The 23,853-nt window shown below is 33.3% G+C and overlaps 1 protein-coding gene across 1 annotated transcript; it reads right to left on the bottom strand.

Moving 5' to 3' along the window:
- Window positions 1-1,272: 1,272 nt before the first annotated feature.
- On the bottom strand, window positions 1,273-2,976 carry LOC119607420 (dynactin subunit 2). The gene is made up of 3 exons (XM_037961312.1): window positions 2,750-2,976; window positions 1,701-2,625; window positions 1,273-1,559 (listed from the first exon to the last, which is right to left on the bottom strand). The coding sequence occupies exons 1-3, from the start codon at window positions 2,783-2,785 to the stop codon at window positions 1,372-1,374; spliced, it is 1,149 nt and encodes a 382-aa protein (XP_037817240.1). The 5' UTR covers window positions 2,786-2,976; the 3' UTR covers window positions 1,273-1,371.
- Between the last annotated feature and the right edge of the window lie 20,877 nt (window positions 2,977-23,853).

The raw sequence follows: 23,853 nt of genomic DNA, 5'->3' as shown, positions 1-23,853 counted from the left end.
ATTCAGTTCTAGTTCAGTTCCAATTCAGTTCCAATTCAGTTCCAATTCAGTTCTAGTTCAGTTCTAGTTCATAACTCTCTTTTAACAAGCTGGTGAATTTATCTACAACTTTATCCATGTCAAGAGATCGCAAAATATTTCTGCGAAATCCCTGACTGAACCCTGTTGAAGAATTTTAACCAGTCTGTGCTTTCCTACGAACCCTAAAGGCTTCCTGTTTAGATTTATTCAAATTCAATGTGAATGTGATTCGACTATAGTCAGAGAAGGAAAAGTCGGTATTCACTTTCCAACCTTTAATAAGAACTTTAACTTGGTTATTAAGGCCAATATCAAAAACTGCTGCCCTATCTTTATTATTAAACGTTGGCATAATGCCCCTGTTGCAGATAATAAGATAACATGCAGTAATGGAATTGAACACTAACTCACCTCGTTTATTAATATCAGCACTTCCCCGTTGACTGTGAAGCGCCCTACCGCATACGCCGTCAGCTCCAGCACTTCATTACCATGTTGCTTTATAGCTTAGTACGGCATATACACTGAAGCCTTCGAGAGCATTCGCTCTCCCTAGGCCTCTCTGTTTATAACGGTTAGATCACCGCTCCTGAAAGAATGAGATATTAGAAAATTTCGTTCATTCTTTGAAATTCTAGTTTACTTCTACTTCAGTTCTAACCTAACCTAGTGCAGTTCCAGTTCAGTTTTGGCTTAGTTCTAGTTTAGTTCAGTTCTAGTTCAGTTCTAGTTCAGTTTTAGTTCAGTTCTAGTTCAGTTCTAGTTCAGTTCTAGTTCAGTTCTAGTTCAGTTCTAGTTCAGTTCTAGTTCAGTTCTAGTTCAGTTCTAGTTCAGTTCTAGTTCAGTTATAGTTCAGTTATAGTTCAGTTATAGTTCAGTTCTAGTTGATTTCAAGTTCAGTTCAGTTCTAGTTCAGTTTTAGTGTAGTTCTAGTTCATTTCTAGTCCAGTTCTAGACCAGTACTAGTTCCGTTCTAGTTCAGTTCTAGTTCAGTTCTAGATCTGTTCTAGGTCAATTCTAGTTCACTTCTATTGGACAAAAGCCCAATCCTAGTTAATTTTTACTTCAATTTAAGTATTGTTTCAGTTCAAAATGTTATACCAGGAATACTTACACTGTGTTACAGCTTAGAATATCTGTTGATGGTGAATACACAAAAACAGCTTTTAAGTAACTACTTACAGGAATCAATATTTATCTTGATATTCGTTTTTAACTTATTTATTTCTCCGTCAGTAATTTTCACTTTTCTTGTTTTTATAAGTAGTTTATTAAATTAACTTTAAATGTTTTCTTTTTTAGTGGAAATTAATAAAGTAAAGTGAGTATGACTCAAAAATGTCTTATTTCTTATTTTTTACTACCAGCCACTGTATTAACACGTTCCTCTACCTTGGCCACTTCTTTATTAATGGTTTCGAGATTTTGTGCAAATGTTTCCTGAACCGAATGCAGGAGTTCTTTATTATTGACCAACGAAGTGGTTATGGTGCTTTGTTTTTCTTCGATTTCAGCAATTATTTTAGCGAAGTTCATTGCTGCAGGGATACATTTTTTTTAAATATTTTGAAAATTTAAAAACAAAAATTAAATTTTAATTAGAAATCAAAAGAATGTGCATTTCTAATTGTAAAAAGCTAATTATAGAGTTGAAAATATTAGGAATATTTTCCACTTACCATATTTATGTAGAGACTCCAGGGCCTGCATTCTTTCAATGATATCGGGTAAAATTTCGGCCACAGGTTCGGTTCTCTTAGCAATATCATACAAATCGGTAACTTTTTGATCACGTTTAGCCTCGTCCGCTGAACCACTAGATTTCTCGGCTATGGCATCCATTTTAGTGCCCAAAGAACCCAAACGCTCTTCAATGGCATCGATTTTTTCCGATTGCAAGAGAGCCGCTTTAGTACTCAATTGGCGTACAGCATCCATAACATTGGTGCTTTGTGTCAGAGTAGTTAAGCGACTTAACTTCTCCGGTTGAGCTCCCACAGCCTGTTCCAACTGATGCAGACGATGTTCTAGCTTGGCTATGCGAGCCGAGGCAGCCAAATCTGTGCCAGGAGTGGGTATAGCAGTTAAAACACCTGACTTCTTGTATTCCTCCACTTGATTGATAAGAGCCTTGACTTCCTTGTCGGTTTTACTGGGGGCCTGCTCCTTGCCCAATACTTGTTCTAACCTAAGAGAGTCCAGTACCTTTTTGGCTGTGGCAATAACAGTGGCCACTGCATCGTAAGATTCTTTTTCTTCCTGCAACAATTTGCGATCATTTTGCAAGGAAGAAACCTCTTCCAACAATTCATTCATTTCACACTGCAAACGTCGGCACTTTTGTACAGGTGTCTCACGTTCACCCATACCCACCAATTCAAATTCGCCCGAAGAAGCCTCATAACCGCGACACAGACGTCTTCCTATACGATCGGAAAAGTCTACGTTACCCTCCAGAGAAGCACCATGAAAACGTTTGTACGAATCTTTTGTGGAAATATGTAAACGTTCAATGGCCTCATTTTCCGGCTCCTCCTCGTAATAGTCAGAAGTTTCTTGTTCCGGATTGTCGGGTGTTTCATAAACATCGGGTTGGTCATAAGCCTGTTAAAGGAAAAAATTTTAACTTTCTTGCAAAAATAGAGAAATTTAAGGCAGGTCTTTTTAACAGATGACTAATTGATTTGTGTTTTTTATGGTAACTGTTTTTTTTCTCCCATAAACTTACTATTCCTGGCAAATTTTCGAATTTTGGATCGGCCATTATGAGGGGCACTGTTTATGATTACTTTAAACACAATTTTTAATAAATACTGTTAGGATTTTTTACAAAATAACTGCGTTAAACAAGTTAGCCGCAATTATAAGAAAAAATTAGTTTGTTTTTTGTTTGACGTTTGCGAAAAAATTGGTACAACAATAACAAAATTATATGATGTCACATACAGAACTCTATGCCGACAAACATTTTTGACGGCGTCAGCTGGATATTAAAATAACAACGATGGCTGGATTAAACTGTGTTTTTTCAATGATAATTAAATACGAACACATTGGCTGTATTGAAATATTAAATACGATAAAACGCTTAAATAAATTACGGTAACGGGTTCAATTATTAACATTAGTATAGTTGTTAATGTATTATGGCAATAACTATAAACATGTATTTTTATTTAAAAGTGACAGGGTGATTCACAAAATTATTTTACTTTGGTTCTTAGGTGCTAAAGTACCAACCGCTAGGGGAGCCCGTCAAAATAGCGAAGGCACAAACCTAATAACTTCAACTAACTAACTAACTAACTACTAACTAACTAACTAACTAACTAACTAACTAACTAACTAACTAACTAACTAACTAACTAACTACTAACTAACTACTAACTAACTAACTAACTAACTACTAACTACTAACTAACTAACTAACTAACTAACTAACTAACTAACTAACTAACTACTAACTAACTAACTAACTAACTAACTAACTAACTAACTAACTAACTAACTAACTAACTAACTAACTAACTAACTAACTACTAACTAACTAACTAACTAACTAACTAACTACTAACTAACTAACTAACTAACTAACTACACTAACTACTAACTAACTAACTAACTAACTAACTAACTAACTAACTAACTAACTACTACTAACTAACTAACTAACTAACTAACTAACTAACTAACTAACTAACTAACTAACTACTAACACTAACTAACTAACTAACTAACTAACTAACTAACTAACTAACTAACTAACTAACTAACTAACTACTACTAACTACTACTAACTCACTACTAACTAACTACTAACTAACTAACTACTAACTAACTAACTAACTAACTAACTAACTAACTAACTAACTAACTAACTAACTAACTAACTAACTACTAACTAACTAACTAACTACTAACTACTACTAACTAACTAACTAACTAACTAACTAACTAACTAACTAACTAACTAACTAACTAACTAACTAACTAACTAACTAACTAACGAACTAACTAACTAACTAACTAACTAACTAACTAACTACTAACTAACTAACTAACTAACTAACTAACTAACTAACTAACTAACTACTAACTAACTAACTAACTAACTACTAACTAACTAACTAACTAACTACTAACTAACTAACTAACTAACTAACTAATAACTAACTAACTACTAACTAACTAACTAACTAACTAACTAACTAACTACTAACGAACTAACTAACTAACTAACTAACTAACTAACTACTACTAACTAACTAACTAACTAACTAACTAACTAACTAACTAACTAACTACTAACTAACTAACTAACTAACTAACTAACTAACTACTAACTAACTAACTAACTAACTAACTACTAACTACTAACTAACTAACTAACTAACTAACTAACTAACTAACTAACTAACTAACTAACTAACTAACTAACTAACTAACTAACTAACTAACTAACTAACTAACTAACTTAACTAACTAACTAACTACTAACTAACTAACTACTAACTAACTAACTAACTAACTAACTAACTAACTAACTAACTAACTAACTAACTAACTAACTAACTAACTAACTAACTAACTAACTAACTAACTAACTAACTAACTACTAACTAACTACTAACTAACTAACTACTAACTAACTAACTAACTAACTAACTAACTAACTAACTAACTAACTAACTAACTAACTAACTAACTAACTAACTAACTAACTAACTAACTACTACTAACTAACTAACTAACTAACTAACTAACTAACTAACTAACTAACTACTAACTAACTACTAACTAACTAACTAACTAACTAAACTACTAACTAACTAACTAACTAACTAACTAACTAACTACTAACTAACTAACTAACTACTAACTAACTAACTACTAACTAACTACCTAACTAACTAACTAACTAACTAACTAACTAACTAACTAACTAACTAACTAACGAACTAACTAACTAACTAACTAACTAACTAACTAACTAACTAACTACTAACTAACTAACTACTAACTACTAACTAACTAACTAACTAACTAACTAACTACTAACTACTAACTAACTACTACTAACTAACTAACTAACTAACTAACTAACTAACTAACATACTACTACTACTAACTACTACGAACTAACCTAACTAACTAACTAACTAACTAACTAACTAACTAACTAACTAACTAGACTAACTAACTAACTAACTAACTAACTAACTAACTAACTAACTAACTAACTAACTAACTAACTAACTAACTAACTACTAACTAACTAACTAACTAACTAACTAACTAACTAACTACTAACTAACTAACTAACTAACTAACTACTAACTAACTAACTAACTAACTAACTAACTAACTAACTACTAACTAACTAACTAACTAACTAACTAACTAACCAACTTGTCATTAATATGTATATATGTTTTGGCATTGTAAAGTATATTTTCCATAGTGTACTGTAAGTTTACTACACTATGCACTGTATGTTTAGTACAGCGAATACTTATTACGATTGATTCACATTATTCATACGCTCCTAGGAATAGTATTATTTTCATATCCTAAGGTTTTAACTTTAAATTCATTGAATTTTTAACATCACTCAAATAAACCTAAAACTTAAAGAAATAAAGAAGAGAGAGAGGTATGTATAAGTATTTTATAAATGAAAAAATCTTTAACTAATAATATTACCTAATTAATTCTTCAACCGTTTACTACGTTCTTCTTTAATTAGATCTACGTTTCTTATAAAATTAAAAAGAGAACTCCTACTAAATTACCTTTTCTTTACACTCCATCAGCCTCCAACAACCTCATCATTATCATGAACAACAACAGCAGAAACCATCATTCATCATTAGTATTCATGAGACAAAAATGATTATTTTTTTTTTTTCATATTTATGTTTTCTTTTCCTTCCTTATTTTACTTTTTTCTCTCCTTGTTGCTTTATTAATTCACAATTAATTATATTTTTTCCTGATCATCTTTCATTTGCAATTATCAAACTTTTGTTTTTTATTTTTGTTTGTTACTTTCCTCTTCTTGTTGAACTTTGTGGTGGGTGCCGGTATGTGGGAGGGTCCATAACTTTTCTTTATCTTGGCCTGCTGCCCAGATTTCACTTTAGTATTTACAAAAGTATCTTTTTTGTTTAATATCTTAACTATGAACGAGTGTACTCTACTTAATTCAGTTGAAAACAATTTTGGACATTGTCTTGTTAAGAAATTTAAGCCAACTAACTACTCGTAAGTGTAATGGCTATAAGGGGAGTAATACGTAAGTAAGTGGTATAATTTCTTATAAAGGGGCTTAAACAGCGAATGTGAAAGAACCCTTCTGCTACTACTACTTGGGGAAGTTTTCTGTTTATTTTTTGTTGTTACTTTTTCTGTCAGTGTTATGATTGATAAGTATTAAATCCCTATTCAGCAATACAAAATATTCCCAGAATTGTATCTTTAGCACTAAAAATAACTGTTATATATAAAAGCCGCTACAAGCACAGTTCATACCTATATTTTCTATAGGATGTACTGCTGATACTGCAAGTTTGGTTTATGATAAAGTTACACACAGCAAAAGTTAAGTTTCTGTACATATGATAGTTATCCTCTACAGTGGGTATTAAATATTATAAAAATTACTATGAAACTTTAGATATTTGAAAGGCACTATTAAATAACAAACTCAACCAATTTGCCACAGACTCATATACAAATTCGACCATGGACAAGGTTTTATAGTTCAATATTTTGTTTTGCTAACTTTTTTGCTTAAGACCACAGTGCATTTATTAACATTCACTTAAATGTTACTGACATTTTATCAGAACTTTGTTTATATCTTTAGATGCAAAAGTTTTTTTTTTATATTTTCTATTTTGTTTCTTTTTTTGTATACTCTTCTTTCTGTAAACTTTCTTTGAGTGTGTGAGTATGTCCTCTATTGATCAAAAAGTTACAAAGAAAAATAAAAAAAAACAATTCTAAACGGACAAAGCCGACTACATGATATTTTACAATAGCGGTACAGAAATAGAACAGAACCTTAACAGACTATAACAGAACTAGAACATAACTAGAACAGAACTAGAACAGAACTAGAACAGAACTAGAACAGAACTAGAACAGAACTAGAACAGAACTAGAACAGAACTAGAACAGAACTAGAACAACTAGAACAGAACTAGAACAGAACTAGACAAAACTAGAACAGAACTAGAACAGAACTAGAACAGAACTAGAACAGAACTAGAACAGAACTAGAACAGAACTAGAACAGAACTAGAACAGAACTAGAACAGTACTAGGACAAGACTAGAACAGAACTAGGAACTAGAACAGAACTAGAACTAGAACAGAACTAGAACAGAACTAGAACAGAACTAGAACAGAACTAGAACAGAAACTAGAACAGAACTAGAACAGAACAGAACTACAACAGAACTAGAACAGAACTAGAACCAGAACTAGAACAGACTAGAACAGAATAGAACAGAACTAGAAACAGAACTAGAACAGAACTAGCAAATAACTAGAACAGAACTAGAAACAGAACTAAGAAACAGAACTAGAACAGAACTAGAACAGACACTAGAACTAGAACAACTAGAACAGAACTAGAACAGAACTAGACAGAACTAGAACAGAAACTAGAACAGAACTAGAACAGAACTTAGACAGAACTAGACAGAACTATAACAGAACTAGAACAGACTAGAACAGAAACTAGACGAACTAGAACAGACTAGAACAGAACTAGAACAGAACTAGAACAGAACTAGAACAGAACTAGAACAGAACTAGAACAGAACTAGAACAGAACTAGAACATAACTAGAACAGAACAGAACTAGAACACTAGAACAGAACTAGAACAGAACTAGAACAGAACTAGAACAGAACTAGAACAGAACTAGAACAGAACTAGAACTAGAACAGAACTAGAACAGAACTAGAACTAGAACAGAACTAGAACAGAACTAGAACAGAACTAGAACAGAACTAGAACAGAACTAGAACAGAACTAGAACAGAACTAGAACTAGAACAGAACTAGAACAGAACTAGAACAGAACTAGAACAGAACTAGAACAGAACTAGAACAGAACTAGAACAGAACTAGAACAGAACTAGAACAGAACTAGAACAGAACTAGAACAGAACTAGAACAGAACTAGAACAGAACTAGAACAGAACTAGAACAGAAGAACTAGAACAGAACTAGAACAGAACTAGAACAGAACTAGAACAGAACTAGAACAGAACTAGAACAGAACTAGAACAGAACTAGAACAGAACTAGAACAGAACTAGAACAGAACTAGAACAGAACTAGAACAGAACTAGAACAGAACTAGAACAGAACTAGAACAGAACTACACAGAACTAGAACAGAACTAGAACAGAACTAGAACAGAACTAGAACAGAACTAGAACAGAACTAGAACAGAACTAGAACAGAACTAGAACAGAACTAGAACAGAACTAGAACAGAACTAGAACAGAACTAGAACAGAACTAGAACAGAACTAGAACTGAACTAGAACAGAACTTGAAGAGAATTAGAACAGAACTTGAACAGAACTAGAACAGAACTAGAACAGAACTAAAACAGAACTAGAACAGAACTAGAACAGAACTAGAACAGAACTAAAACAGAACTAAAAGAACTAAAACAGAACTAAACAGAAAAACTAGAACAGAACTAGAACAGAACTAGAACAGAACTAGAACAGAACTAGAACAGAACTAGAACAGAACTAGAACAGAACTAGAACAGAACTAGAACAGAACTAGAACAGAACTAGAACAGAACTAGAACAGAACTAGAACTGAACTAGAACTGAACTAGAACTGAACTTGAACTGAACTAGAACTGAACTAGAACTGAACTAGAACTGAACTAGAACTAGAACTGAACTAGAACTGAACTAGAACTGAACTAGAACTGAACTAGAACTGAACTTGAACTGAACTAGAACTGAACTAGAACTGAACTAGAACTGAACTAGAACTGAACTAGAACTGAACTAGAACTGAACTAGAACTGAACTAGAACTGAACTAGAACTGAACTAGAACTGAACTAGAACTGAACTAGAACTGAACTAGAACTGAACTAGAACTGAACTAGAACTGAACTAGAACTGAACTAAAACTGAACTAGAACTGAATTCGAACTAAACTAGAAGTGGACTAGAACTAAATTAGGACTTAAATTGAACATGAAATTAATGTTTAATGGAATAAGAATGGTTAGGAGCATTATTTTCAATATTTAGCACTGTAGGGTATGTAAACTTCTTGAGTTTACAGTTTAAGTTCAATTCTTTTAAAATTTACTGTCCATTTAAAAGGTATGGTTTGTGGTGCTTCAGGAGTTCATATTCAAGCTCTCAACTTCTGAATATAGAAGTTACAACATGAAGTGCTGAAATACATGAGATATTTTCGTTGTTGTTTTTTCCTGCTTCCTCTTAGTTTGACTTTGTATTTAAATAAATAATGGAGTGACAGAAAGTTAAACTTTTTCAAATTTATTGCAAGTAAATATTGAAAGAGACTATTTGTTCCAAATAGGGGGAGAAAATTAAATTGTTTGTAATAAATTTAAAATATTTAAATATTAAATAGTTTAGGGGATAACTTGTATTTTATTTTAAAAAAAGTTTTTAAATAAATTTATTTTTTATTTTGAATTAAAACTTCAAGGAACTTGTAACAAATTTTCTAAAACAGGATACATTGACTCATTAGAAAACTAATGGGAATAATTTTGTCAAATGTCACAGTTAATTTAGTGCCAGTGACGACAGAGTGTGTGCCTGTCACTCGCAAATTAATGCTAATTACAAAATCAATTAAGGGGTCATTAAAAATATCTAGTTTGGCAAAGGAATTCTGTCTATCCATAAATGTTTCGGATGTTTATGTTGTTTCACATAAAATTATTATTTCGAATGATTTATGTGCAAACTGTTTCCAAATAAGTCCCATAAATAATAACAATTTGTAACACAGTGTTACTAAAAAAATATTATTTATAGAACTAAAATCTCCACAACATTTTACAGCATTTCTGCCCATAATAATAAAACTTAAAAAAAATCGTAGATTAAAATATTTTCACATGATAAGTATGAAACGCACCCTTTTGTCCCTAATCACAAATAGTCTCACGTTCATCATATTTAATCGGTAAGTTGAACGGATTCATACTTAAACAATTGCACATTCATACAAACACATACATACCTTTTAAGATTCATTCATTTATTTAATCGTCAACTTAGTAAAACCCACTAAGAATAAAAAAAATTCAACTGACAACCTACTATTTAAAATCAACATGTCAAAAAATTTATCATGCTGATGATGAGGATGATGAGAATTATGAAACTGTTGCTTCTTATATACACTCTATACGACTATAGCGGTGCCCTATAATGCGCTTATGCTCATATATTGTATATGTATGTAGGTCGTGTTTCGACCATAGAGTACGAACTTTGGCGGGTCTATAAATCAAACATAATTCACAATTTTGAAGATACATAGTTCAGTTCTGTTCTAGTTCTGCTTTAGTTCTGTTCTAGTTGTGTTCTAGTTGTTTTCTAGTTCTGTTCTAGTTCTGTTCTAGTTCTAGTTCTGTTCTAGTTCTGTTCTAGTTCTGTTCTAGTTCTGTTCTAGTTCTAGTTCTGTTCTAGTTCTGTTCTAGTTCTGTTCTAGTTCTGTTCTGGTTCTGTTCTAGTTCTGTTCCAGTTCTGTTCTAGTTCTGTTCCAGTTCTGTTCTAGTTTTGTTCTAGTTCTGTTCTAGTTCTGTTCTAGTTCTGTTCTAGTTCTGTCTAGTTCTGTTCTAGTTCTGTTCTAGTTCTGTTCTAGTTCTGTTCTAGTTCTGTTCTAGTTCTGTTCTAGTTCTGTTCTAGTTCTAGTTCTGTTCTAGTTCTGTTCTAGTTCTGTTCTAGTTTCTGTTCTATTTCTGTTCAAGTTCTGTTCTAGTTCTGTTCCAGTTCTGTTCCAGTTCTGTTCTAGTTCTGTTCTAGTTCTGTTCTGGTTCTGTTCTAGTTCTGTTCTAGTTCTGCTCTAGTTCTGTTCTAGTTCTGTTCTAGTTCTGTTCTAGTTCTGTTCTAGTTCTGCTCTAGTTCTGTTCTGTTCTAGTTCTGTTCTAGTTCTGTTCTAGTTCTGTTCTAGTTCTGTTCTAGTTCTGTTCTAGTTCTGTTCTAGTTCTGTTCTAGTTCGTTCTAGTTCTGTTCTAGTTCTGTCTAGTTCTGTTCTAGTTCTGTTCTAGTTCTGTTCTAGTTCTGTTCTAGTTCTTTTCTAGTTCTGTTCTAGTTCTGTTCTAGTTCTGTTCTAGTTCTGTTCTAGTTCTGTTCTAGTTCTGTTCTAGTTCTGTTCTAGTTCTGTTCTAGTTCTGTTCTAGTTCTGTTCTAGTTCTGTTCTAGTTCTGTTCTAGTTCTGTTCTAGTTCTGTTCTAGTTCTGTTCTAGTTCTGTTCTAGTTCTGTTCTAGTTCTGTTCTAGTTCTGTTCTAGTTCTGTTCTAGTTCTGTTCTAGTTCTGTTCTAGTTCTGTTCTAGTTCTGTTCTAGTTCTGTTCTAGTTCTGTTCTAGTTCTGTTCTAGTTCTGTTCTAGTTCTGTTCTAGTTCTGTTCTAGTTCTGTTCTAGTTCTGTTCTAGTTCTGTTCTAGTTCTGTTCTAGTTCTGTTCTGTTCTGTTCTGTTCTAGTTCTGTTCTAGTTCTGTTCTAGTTCTGTTCTAGTTCTGTTCTAGTTCTGTTCTAGTTCTGTTCTAGTTCTGTTCTAGTTCTGTTCTAGTTCTGTTCTAGTTCTGTTCTAGTTCTGTTCTAGTTCTGTTCTAGTTCTGTTCTAGTTCTGTTCCAGTTCTGTTCTAGTTCTGTTCTAGTTCTGTTCTGTTCTGTTCTAGTTCTGTTCTAGTTCTGTTCTAGTTCTGTTCTGTTCTAGTTCTGTTCTGTTCTAGTTCTGTTCTAGTTCTGTTCTAGTTCTGTTCTAGTTCTGTTCTAGTTCTTTTCTAGTTCTGTTCTAGTTCTGTTCTAGTTCTGTTCTAGTTCTGTTCTAGTTCTGTTCTAGTTCTGTTCTAGTTCTGTTCTAGTTCTGTTCTAGTTCTGTTCTAGTTCTGTTCTAGTTCTGTTCTAGTTCTGTTCTAGTTCTGTTCTAGTTCTGTTTCTGTTCTAGTTCTGTTCTAGTTCTGTTCTAGTTCTGTTCTAGTTCTGTTCTAGTTTTGTTCTAGTTTTGTTCTAGTTCTGTTCTAGTTCTGTTCTAGTTCTGTTCTAGTTCTGTTCTAGTTCTGTTCTAGTTCTGTTCTAGTTCTGTTCTAGTTCTGTTCTAGTTCTGTTCTAGTTCTGTTCTAGTTCTGTTCTAGTTCTGTTCTAGTTCTGTTCTAGTTCTGTTCTAGTTCTGTTCTAGTTCTGTTCTAGTTCTGTTCTAGTTCTGTTCTAGTTCTGTTCTAGTTCTGTTCTAGTTCTGTTCTAGTTCTGTTCTAGTTCTGTTCTAGTTCTGTTCTAGTTCTGTTCTAGTTCTGTTCTAGTTCTGTTCTAGTTCTGTTCTAGTTCTGTTCTAGTTCTGTTCTAGTTCTGTTCTAGTTCTGTTCTAGTTCTGTTCTAGTTCTGTTCTAGTTCTGTTCTAGTTCTGTTCTAGTTCTGTTCTAGTTCTGTTCTAGTTCTGTTCTAGTTCTGTTCTAGTTCTGTTCTAGTTCTGTTCTAGTTCTGTTCTAGTTCTGTTCTAGTTCTGTTCTAGTTCTGTTCTGTTTCTAGTTCTGTTCTAGTTCTGTTCTAGTTCTGTTCTAGTTCTGTTCTAGTTCTGTTCTAGTTCTGTTCTAGTTCTGTTCTAGTTCTGTTCTAGTTCTGTTCTGTTCTGTTCTAGTTCTGTTCTAGTTCTGTTCTAGTTCTGTTCTGTTTAGTTCTGTTCTGTTCTAGTTCTGTTCTAGTTCTGTTCTAGTTCTGTTCTAGTTCTGTTCTAGTTCTGTTTCTAGTTCTGTTCTAGTTCTGTTCTAGTTCTGTTCTAGTTCTGTTCTAGTTCTGTTCTAGTTCTGTTCTAGTTCTGTTCTAGTTCTGTTCTAGTTCTGTTCTAGTTCTGTTCTAGTTCTGTTCTAGTTCTGTTCTAGTTCTGTTCTAGTTCTGTTCTAGTTCTGTTCTAGTTCTGTTCTAGTTCTGTTCTAGTTCTGTTCTAGTTCTGTTCTAGTTCTGTTCTAGTTCTGTTCTAGTTCTGTTCTAGTTCTGTTCTAGTTCTGTTCTAGTTCTGTTCTAGTTCTGTTCTAGTTCTGTTCTAGTTCTGTTCTAGTTCTGTTCTAGTTCTGTTCTAGTTCTGTTCTAGTTCTGTTCTAGTTCTGTTCTAGTTCTGTTCTAGTTCTGTTCTAGTTCTGTTCTAGTTCTGTTCTAGTTCTGTTCTAGTTCTGTTCTAGTTCTGTTCTAGTTCTGTTCTAGTTCTGTTCTAGTTCTGTTCTAGTTCTGTTCTAGTTCTGTTCTAGTTCTGTTCTAGTTCTGTTCTAGTTCTGTTCTAGTTCTGTTCTAGTTCTGTTCTAGTTCTGTTCTAGTTCTGTTCTAGTTCTGTTCTAGTTCTGTTCTAGTTCTGTTCTAGTTCTGTTCTAGTTCTGTTCTAGTTCTGTTCTAGTTCTGTTCTAGTTCTGTTCTAGTTCTGTTCTAGTTCTGTTTAGTTTGTTCTAGTTCTGTTCTAGTTCTGTTCTAGTTCTGTTCTAGTTCTGTTCTAGTTCTGTTCTAGTTCTGTTCTAGTTCTGTTCTAGTTCTGTTCTAGTTCTGTTCTAGTTCTGTTCTAGTTCTGTTCTAGTTCTGTTCTAGTTCTGTTCTAGTTCTGTTCTAGTTCTGTTCTAGTTTGTTCTAGTTCTGTTCTAGTTCTGTTCTAGTTCTGTTCTAGTTCTGTTCTGGTTCTGTTCTAGTTCTGTTCTAGTTCTGTTCGTTTCTGTTCTAGTTCTGTTCTAGTTCTGTTCTAGTTCTGTTCTAGTTCTGTTCTAGTTCTGTTCTAGTTCTGTTCTAGTTCTGTTCTATTATAGTGCTGTTCTATTACAGTTCTGTTCTATTTCAGTTCTATATTGCTGTAAGTATTATATAATCGGTCTTGACCGTCTATTATTTGGTCCTGGTTTGTTGCGTATCCTTTAGATGCTTTAGAAAAGAAGTATCCATGTACATTAATGTATGGAGGAATATATGCAGCATAAAATGGAAATCAGATATGAATCCATGACATTTGACTAATATGACATCAGACAGTATTTTTTCGGATTTAAGTTTAAGGTCAGTCGTACTGTCACAAAACAAACAACGTGTGAGACCGCCGCCAATTTACTGAAGCAACAATTTCATTGAAATTCTTCGTATAAAAGACATTTTTATAGGATTTACATTGGATTTAAAACTGCACAATTATTTTATTTATTTACTAAATAGTTCGTGTTTCGGTTTAAATATATTTAAAAATATATACAGCGCAATCTATCTTTTCATCTTCATGAATTTTGTTTGTGATGTTTGCGGATAGTTGTAGGGTTTTTTTATTCGAATCCGTCTTAATTCCTTGTCTTGTTAATTAAACGTTTCGTGTTTTTTCTTTGATTCCTTTTGGTCTTCCTAATGAGTTGTATTTGTTGCTGTTAATACTTTTTTTAAATACACAGACTGGTTGTGTAAAGATTACAATAAAGGATAAGTTTACAATAATATGTTTTTTTTTTAAAAAAAGGGTAACGCAAAATTCACGAAAGCGAAACAGACACTGGGTGTCTATAATCATTCATTAATCCATAAAGGTAGTTTCATAAAGGGTGCTATTTGTCCCTTGTTTTCTACTTAGTTCAAGTTGTGTTTTGGAACACCCTTTATATACTCTTTTGTATCTCCGAATATATCCTTCTATAAATGTATGTATGTATGTATCTACTATGTACTTATATTAACATCTACTATATGTTTTTAAACAAACAACTGCAACAATAACATCACGATTTTAAGTCGGTATAAACAAAATGTTACAACTATGTATCATCATCATCATCAAAGGAATAGCTCAAGTGTAAGTTGGTTTGTTTGTACGTTAAGATACAAACATTTATCTCATCATACATACTAGTACATACATACATTATACATTTATTCATACACTCATTCATCCATACATATATTCATCCATTCATAGTCGTTGGAATACGAAATAATATAACGAATGTAGGAGGACGACTATATGTAGGTCCCCGTATTGTATGCATGCTTAACGGGTGTCACTGCTAAAGTTCTGTTCTAGTTCTGTTCAGTTCTAGTTCAGTTCTAGTTTAGTTCTAGTTCAGTTCTAGTTCAGTTCTAGTTAAGTTCTAGTTCAGTTCTAGTTCAGTTCTAGTTCAGTTCTAGTTCAGTTCTAGTTCAGTTCTAGTTCAGTTCTAGTTCTAGTTCAGTTCTAGTTCAGTTCTAGTTCAGTTCTAGTTCAGTTCTAGTTCAGTTCTAGTTCAGTTCTAGTTCAGTTCTAGTTCAGTTCTAGTTCAGTTCTAGTTCAGTTCTAGTTCAATCTAGTTCAGTCCTAGTTCAGTTCTAGTTCAGTTCTAGTTCAGTTCTAGTTCAGTTCTAGTTCAGTTCTAGTTCAGTTCTAGTTCAGTCCTAGTTCAGTCTAGTTCAGTCCTAGTTCAGTTCTAGTTCAGTTCTAGTTCAGTTCTAGTTCAGTTCTAGTTCAGTTCTAGTTCAGTTCTAGTTCAGTTCTAGTTCAGTTCTAGTTCAGTTCTAGTTCAGTTCTAGTTCAGTTCTAGTTCAGTTCTAGTTCAGTTCTAGTTCAGTTCTAGTTCAGTTCTAGTTCAGTTCTAGTTCAGTTCTAGTTCAGTTCTAGTTCAATCCTAGTTCAGTCCTAGTTCAGTTCTAGTTCAGTTCTAGTTCAGTTCTAGTTCAGTTCTAGTTCAGTTCTAGTTCAGTTCTAGTTCAGTTCTAGTTCAGTCCTAGTTCAGTCCTAGTTCAGTCCTAGTTCAGTTCTAGTTCAGTTCTAGTTCAGTTCTAGTTCAGTTCTAGTTCAGTTCTAGTTCAGTTCTAGTTCAGTTCTAGTTCAGTTCTAGTTCAGTTCTAGTTCAGTTCTAGTTCAGTTCTAGTTCAGTTCTAGTTCAGTTCTAGTTCAGTTCTAGTTCAGTTCTAGTTCAGTTCTAGTTCAGTTCTAGTTCAGTTCTAGTTCAGTTCTAGTTCAGTTCTAGTTCAGTTCTAGTTCAGTTCTAGTTCAATCCTAGTTCAGTCCTAGTTCAGTTCTAGTTCAGTTCTAGTTCAGTTCTAGTTCAGTTCAAGTTCAGTTCTAGTTCAGTTCTAGTTCAGTTCTAGTTCAGTCCTAGTTCAGTCCTAGTTCAGTCCTAGTTCAGTTCTAGTTCAGTTCAGTTCTAGTTCAGTTCTTTCAGTTCTAGTTCAGTTCTAGTTCAGTTCTAGTTCAGTTCTAGTTCAGTTCTAGTTCAGTTCTAGTTCAGTTCTAGTTCAGTTCTAGTTCAGTTCTAGTTCAGTTCTAGTTCAGTTCTAGTTCAGTTCTAGTTCAGTTCTAGTTCAGTTCTAGTTCAGTTCTAGTTCAGTTCTAGTTCAGTTCTAGTTCAGTTCTAGTTCAGTTCTAGTTCAGTTCTAGTTCAGTCCTAGTTCAGTTCTAGTTCAGTTCTAGTTCAGTTCTAGTTCAGTTCTAGTTCAGTTCTAGTTCAGTTCTAGTTCAGTTCTAGTTCAGTTCTAGTTCAGTTCTAGTTCAGTTCTAGTTCAGTTCTAGTTCAGTTCTAGTTCAGTTCTAGTTCAGTTCTAGTTCAGTTCTAGTTCAGTTCTAGTTCAGTTCTAGTTCAGTTCTAGTTCAGTTCTAGTTCAGTTCTAGTTCAGTTCTAGTTCAGTCTAGTTAGTTCTAGTTTAGTTCTAGTTCAGTTCTAGTTCAGTTCTAGTTCAGTTCTAGTTCAGTTCTAGTTCAGTTCTAGTTCAGTTCTAGTTCAGTTCTAGTTCAGTTCTAGTTCAGTTCTAGTTCAGTTCTAGTTCAGTTCTAGTTCAGTTCTAGTTCAGTTCTAGTTCAGTTCTAGTTCAGTTCTAGTTCAGTTCTAGTTCAGTTCTAGTTCAGTTCTAGTTCAGTTCTAGTTCAGTTCTAGTTCAGTTCTAGTTCAGTTCTAGTTCAGTTCTAGTTCAGTTCTAGTTCAGTTCTAGTTCAGTTCTAGTTCAGTTCTAGTTCAGTTCTAGTTCAGTTCTAGTTCAGTTCTAGTTCAGTTCTAGTTCAGTTCTAGTTCAGTTCTAGTTCAGTTCTAGTTCAGTTCTAGTTCAGTTCTAGTTCAGTTCTAGTTCAGTTTCTAGTCAGTTCTAGTTTAGTTCTAGTTCAGTCCTAGTTCAATATTTAATACTTTGTATCACTTGCTTGGCTACAGAATTTTAATTTCTTAATCTCTAAAAAATACACCCTTTCACATACCTTTGGTAAGAGCATTTTGTATAAGACCAATCAGCTATTGTAACATGTTTTCGCTAGGTCATATCAAAAGCATTCAGACGTTTGCAATAGTAACTTCCTTCTATTGCGTGCAACGTTATACATTAGGTGGGTGCATAATTTCTCAGTTCAAAAATCTTTCAAAATTTAATTTAATAAAGATTTTGTATACTTTAATCGTATTTCAGACAACGTGTGCTGTTAATAAATGTATTTTTTTAAATGTTTTTATACAATTAAATAAACGCCCCTTAATGTTTCCTTTGGCAATAGTTGAAAATGTCTGTTATACATGCGTGTATGTTTTTGAAGTGAACAAAACATACACGCATCAGAAGAAGATCTTCCTTTAAAAACAAAACAAAATACAAACAGCAACCACAAAGGGAGAAATGTATTGTGTTTTTGGGGTAGAGCAATTCCATGTAACGTTGCAGGTCATAGGTGCAACCATGTTTTTACTTTAATTTAAATTTTTAGCGAATTTAGCTGCGGTAACTTTAATTGCGTAGCACTTAAGTGAAAATTCTCTTAGAGTATCTATTACTTATTCGTTCCATTCTAGATCAGTTCTAGTTCAGTTCTAGTTCAGTTCTAGTTCAGTTCTAGTTCTAGTTCAGTTCTAGTTCAGTTCTAGTTCAGTTCTAGTTCAGTTCTAGTTCAGTTCTAGTTCAGTTCTTGTTAAGTTCTAGTTCAGTTCTTGTTCAGTTCTAGTTCAGTTCTAGTTCAGTTCTAGTTCAGTTCTAGTTCAGTTCTAGTTCAGTTCTAGTTCAGTTCTAGTTCAGTTCTAGTTCAGTTCTAGTTCAGTTCTAGTTCAGTTCTAGTTCAGTTCTAGTTCAGTTCTAGTTCAGTTCTAGTTCAGTTCTAGTTCAGTTCTAGTTCAGTTCTAGTTCAGTTCTAGTTCAGTTCTAGTTCAGTTCTAGTTCAGTTCTAGTTCAGTTCTAGTTCAGTTCTAGTTCAGTTCTAGTTCAGTTCAGTTCAGTTCTAGTTCAGTTCTAGTTCAGTTCTAGTTCAGTTCTAGTTCAGTTCTAGTTCAGTTCTAGTTCAGTTCTAGTTCAGTTCTAGTTCAGTTCTAGTTCAGTTCTAGTTCAGTTCTAGTTCAGTTCTAGTTCAGTTCTAGTTCAGTTCTAGTTCAGTTCTAGTTCAGTTCTAGTTCAGTTCTAGTTCAGTTTCTAGTTCAGTTCTAGTTCAGTTCTAGTTCAGTTCTAGTTCAGTTCTAGTTCAGTTCTAGTTCAGTTCTAGTTCAGTTCTTGTTCAGTTCTAGTTCAGTTCTAGTTCAGTTCTAGTTCAGTTCTAGTTCAGTTCTAGTTCAGTTCTAGTTCAGTTCTAGTTCAGTTCTAGTTCAGTTCTAGTTCAGTTCTTGTTCAGTTCTAGATCAGTTCTAGTTCAGTTCTAGTTCAGTTCTAGTTCAGTTCTAGTTCAGTTCTAGTTCAGTTCTAGTTCAGTTCTAGTTCAGTTCTAGTTCAGTTCTAGTTCAGTTCTAGTTCAGTTTCTAGTTCAGTTCTAGTTCAGTTCTAGTTCAGTTCTAGTTCAGTTCTAGTTCAGTTCTAGTTCAGTTAGTTCAGTTCTAGTTCAGTTCTAGTTCAGTTCTAGTTCAGTTCTAGTTCAGTTCTAGTTCAGTTCTAGTTCAGTTCTTGTTAAGTTCTAGTTCAGTTCTTGTTCAGTTCTAGTTCAGTTCTAGTTCAGTTCTAGTTCAGTTCTAGTTCAGTTCTAGTTCAGTTCTAGTTCAGTTCTAGTTCAGTTCTAGTTCAGTTCTAGTTCAGTTCTAGTTCAGTTCTAGTTCAGTTCTAGTTCAGCTCTAGTTCAGTTCTATTTCAGTTCTAGCTCAGTTCTAGTTCAGTTCTAGTTCAGTTCTAGTTCAGTTCTAGTTCAGTTCTAGTTCAGTTCTAGTTCAGTTCTAGTTCAGTTCTAGTTCAGTTCTAGTTCAGTTCTAGTTCAGTTCTAGTTCAGTTCTAGTTCAGTTCTAGTTCAGTTCTAGTTCAGTTCTAATTCAGTTCTAGTTCAGTTCTAGTTCAGTTCTAGTTCAGTTCTAGTTCAGTTCTAGTTAAGTTCTAGTTCAGTTCTAGTTCAGTTCTAGTTCAGTTCTAGTTCAGTTCTAGTTCAGTTCTAGTTCAGTTCTAGTTCAGTTCTAGTTCAGTTCTAGTTCAGTTCTAGTTCAGTTCTAGTTCAGTTCTAGTTCAGTTCTAGTTCAGTTCTAGTTCAGTTCTAGTTCAGTTCTAGTTCAGTTCTAGTTCAGTTCTAGTTCAGTTCTAGTTCAGTTCTAGTTCAGTTCTAGTTCAGTTCTAGTTCAGTTCTAGTTCAGTTCTAGTTCAGTTCTAGTTCAGTTCTGTTCTAGTTTTGTTCTAATTCAGTTCTAGTTCAGTTTCAGTTCAGTTCTAGTTCAGTTCTAGTTCAGTTCTAGTTCAGTTCTAGTTCAGTTCTAGTTCAGTTCTAGTTCAGTTCTAGTTCAGTTCTAGTTCAGTTCTAGTTCAGTTCTAGTTCAGTTCTAGTTCAGTTCTAGTTCAGTTCTAGTTCAATTCTAGTTCAGTTCTAGTTCAGTTTCTAGTTCAGTTCTAGTTCAAGTTCTAGTTCAGTTCTAGTTCAGTTCTGCTCAGTTCTAGTTCAGTTCTAGTTCAGTTCTGTTTCTAGTTTTGTTCTAATTCAGTTCTAGTTCAGTTCTAGTTCAGTTCTAGTTTCAGTTCTAGTCAGTCTAGTTCAGTTCTAGTTCAGTTCTGTTCAGTTTCTAGTTCAGCTCCTAGTTCAGTTCTAGTTCAGTTCTAGTTCAGTTCTAGTTCAGTTCTAGTACAGTTCTAGTTCAGTTCTAGTTCAGTTCTAGTTCAGTTCTAGTTCAAGTTCTAGCTCCATTTAGTTCAGTTTTAGTTCAGTTCTAGTTCTGTTCTAGTGAACTTTTAGTTCAGCATATGTTCGAAAGTGAATAAGTCCTGAATGATTACAATTTATAAGAAGCCCCTGTTTCTTAAAATACCAATTATATCTTTTGAATTTCTGTGCCATTTAATCAGCAAATTAACAAAGTTTCCTCTAAATAGTTATAGTTGTGCTAAATAATGATGACTATGATAAGTAATTCGTGTATGTCACCTAAAAATGTTCAACCAGGAGAAGAAGTTTAACTAAGTAAAATGTTAAATAACGTCTTAATGAGCGAAAACGACCTTTACGTTTAAAGTTTTATTTTATTTTCCTAAAAACTATGAATTAAATGGAACCAAAAAGAAAAAAAAAAAAAACATTAACGTTTTCAAGTTTTGATGGCCTGTTAAAGACCATATTTTTCTTTTTAAAATCAAGAAAAATTTCCTGTTAAATGTTAACGATGGTTGGTGGAAAGAAAAAGCGCCGAAAACAAAACCCATTAAATAACCACTAAAATGATCTTGACAACAGCCCCATCACGTACACACTCAATCGTACATTTTGTCTTCTTGTAGACTCTTCCTTAATGACATCATTGATGAGCCAAAAGCAGAAAACAATAAAAAATTGTTTAATAATGATGGCCATTTAAAATATGACAGGAATATAAAAATATGAAAATATTTAAAGGTTTTTAAGAAACCTGCGAAAAAGCATCCATACAGCAACTTTTAAGTGGCTATTTTGTTTTTGTTTATTCATTTAAAATGTCATAATTTTTAACTATAAAAAATTGTTGCCACTTAAATATGTATTTACAAACCCAGAGACGCAAAAATTTCGAAAATATGTAGACCTGACATATCTAAGTTAATTGTGAAGTGTTTTATTTATTTGTTAAGTAGAGCATCTTTTAAGTGTTTTGGTACAGGTGTAGAAAATTAAGAGATTTGTAAAGTAATCGGTTACTTTTCATAACAGAACTAGAACAGAACTAGAACAGAACAAGAACAGAACAAGAACAGAACTAGAACAGAACTAGAACAGAACTAGAACAGAACTAGAACAGAACTAGAACAGAACAAGAACAGAACAAGAACAGTACTAGAACAGAACTAGAACAGAACTAGAACAGAACTAGAACAGAACTAGAACAGAAATAGAACAGAACTAGAACAGAACTAGAACAGAACTAGAACAGAACTAGAACAGAACTAGAACAGAACTGGAACAGAACTAGAACAGAACTAGAACAGAACTAGAACAGAACTAGAACAGAACTAGAACAGAACTAGAACAGAACTAGAACAGAACTAGAACAGAACTAGAACAGAACTAGAACAGAACTAGAACAGAACTAGAACAGAACTAGAACAGAACTAGAACAGAACTAGAACAGAACTAGAACAGAACTAGAACAGAACCAGAACAGAACTAGAACAGAACTAGAACTAGAACTGAACTAGAACTGAACTAGAATGAACTAGAACAGAACTAGAACAGAACTAGAACAGAACTAGAACAGAACTAGAACAGAACTAGAACAGAACTAGAACAGAACTAGAACAGAACTAGAACAGAACTAGAACAGAACTAGAACAGAACTAGAACAGAACTAGAACAGAACTAGAACAGAACTAGAACAGAACTAGAACAGAACTAGAACAGAACTAGAACAGAACTAGAACAGAACTAGAACAGAACTAGAACAGAACTAGAACAGAACTAGAACAGAACTAGAACAGAACTAGAACAGAACTAGAACAGAACTAGAACAGAACTAGAACAGAACTAGAACAGAACTAGAACAGAACTAGAACAGAACTAGAACAGAACTAGAACAGAACTAGAACAGAACTAGAACAGAACTTAGAACAGAACTAGAACAGAACTAGAACAGAACTAGAACAGAACTAGAACAGAACTAGAACAGAACTAGAACAGAACTAGAACAGAACTAGAACTGAACTAGAACTGAACTAGAACTGAACTAGAACTGAACTAGAACTGAACTAGAACTGAACTAGAACTGAACTAGAATGAACTAGAACTGAACTAGAACTGAACTAGAACTGAACTAGAACTGACACTAGAACTGAACTAGAACTGAACTAGAACTGAACTAGAACTGAACTAGAACTAAACTAGAACCGAACTGGAACTGAACTAGAACTAAACTAGAACTGAACCAGAACTGAACTACATCTAAACTAGCACTGATTACGAATAATCGAATATTCTGTTAAATGCAACACATACATTCTTTGGCTAATTTAAGTGAATTAAAAGATTTAAGCCTGTAATCTTGTTGTGTTTAATTTGGTTTTTTCATGACTTTTTTACAATTTGTTTTACGCTAGGAGCAGCAGCAAGTAGTCCACTTGTGAACAAGCAAATAAGACTTTTTAAAAGCCCTACAGGATCGAAAATATTGAGCAACATTTGAACATATTGAGGTATTAAACCAAACTAATCCCACAACGTTATAGGGTACATGAAGTATAAACTTCTTAAAATATTTGCACGTAAGTAGCTAAACTTCAAGTAGCCATTTCAGCCACTTTACCCATAGATACAGCTATTTATGCAACCAGCCAGCCAGCATAGAGGAACCTGAGCACTTGTACCAAATACGAAAAAGGAGACCAACAGCCAAATCAAATATTTCAAGCACGTAATCACAGTTTCACACTTTTTTTTTTGCTGCTCTCGCTCTCTATCTGGCTGCCACATTTAATTTTATTTCACTGTATTTTTGCTGCTGCTTCTTTCATTTATTTCTTGCAACACTAATGACATTTAATTTGAGCATTAAAGTGTGTGGCACAAAAGTATCATTAAGGACAATTTTTATATGGTTTCGTTTGTTTATGCGGAGGTCCTGCTTTTTTTTTTGTTGTCGTGGTCGTTTTCACAAGTGGCCAAAACGGGAGTAAAAATTAACATTTATTTCTAAGATTTTATGGTAGCATGAAAGGGACAGCGAATGGAATGTATATTTTTTAATAAACAGCAACAACTGTGACAGGTGGCATAAAGAGAAAATGTGTTTGTTTGTGCTACTTTTTATGGAAATAAATTATTTTTTTAATTATTTAACAATAACTGTCAGCAGAAGTTTCTTTATGAAGACTTAAGTAGTAGAGTTAATTATAAAGTTGAACTAAAAAATGTTATTTGATTTCAAAGGTATCATTCAGGTGGTCTCTGTTATTAATGGCAGATAAACAGAATGACAGACTGATAGAAAGATAGATAGTAGATAGATAGATAGATAGATAGATAGATAGATAGATAGATAGATAGATAGATAGATAGATAGATAGATAGATAGATAGTTAGATAGATAGATAGATAGAAGATAGATAGATAGATAGATAGATAGATAGTAGATAGATAGATAGATAGATAGATAGATAGATAGATAGATAGATAGATAGATAGATAGATAGATAGATAGATAGATAGATAGATAGATAGATAGTTAGATAGATAGATAGATAGATAGATAGATAGATAGATAGATAGATAGATAGAT

This window comes from Lucilia sericata, unplaced genomic scaffold, assembly GCF_015586225.1.
Source record: "Lucilia sericata isolate MDLA Ls3-8-SP2 unplaced genomic scaffold, ASM1558622v1 Contig000692F_arrow, whole genome shotgun sequence".
NCBI lineage: Eukaryota > Metazoa > Arthropoda > Insecta > Diptera > Calliphoridae > Lucilia > Lucilia sericata.
This window is presented reverse-complemented; position numbering and strand designations above follow the sequence as displayed.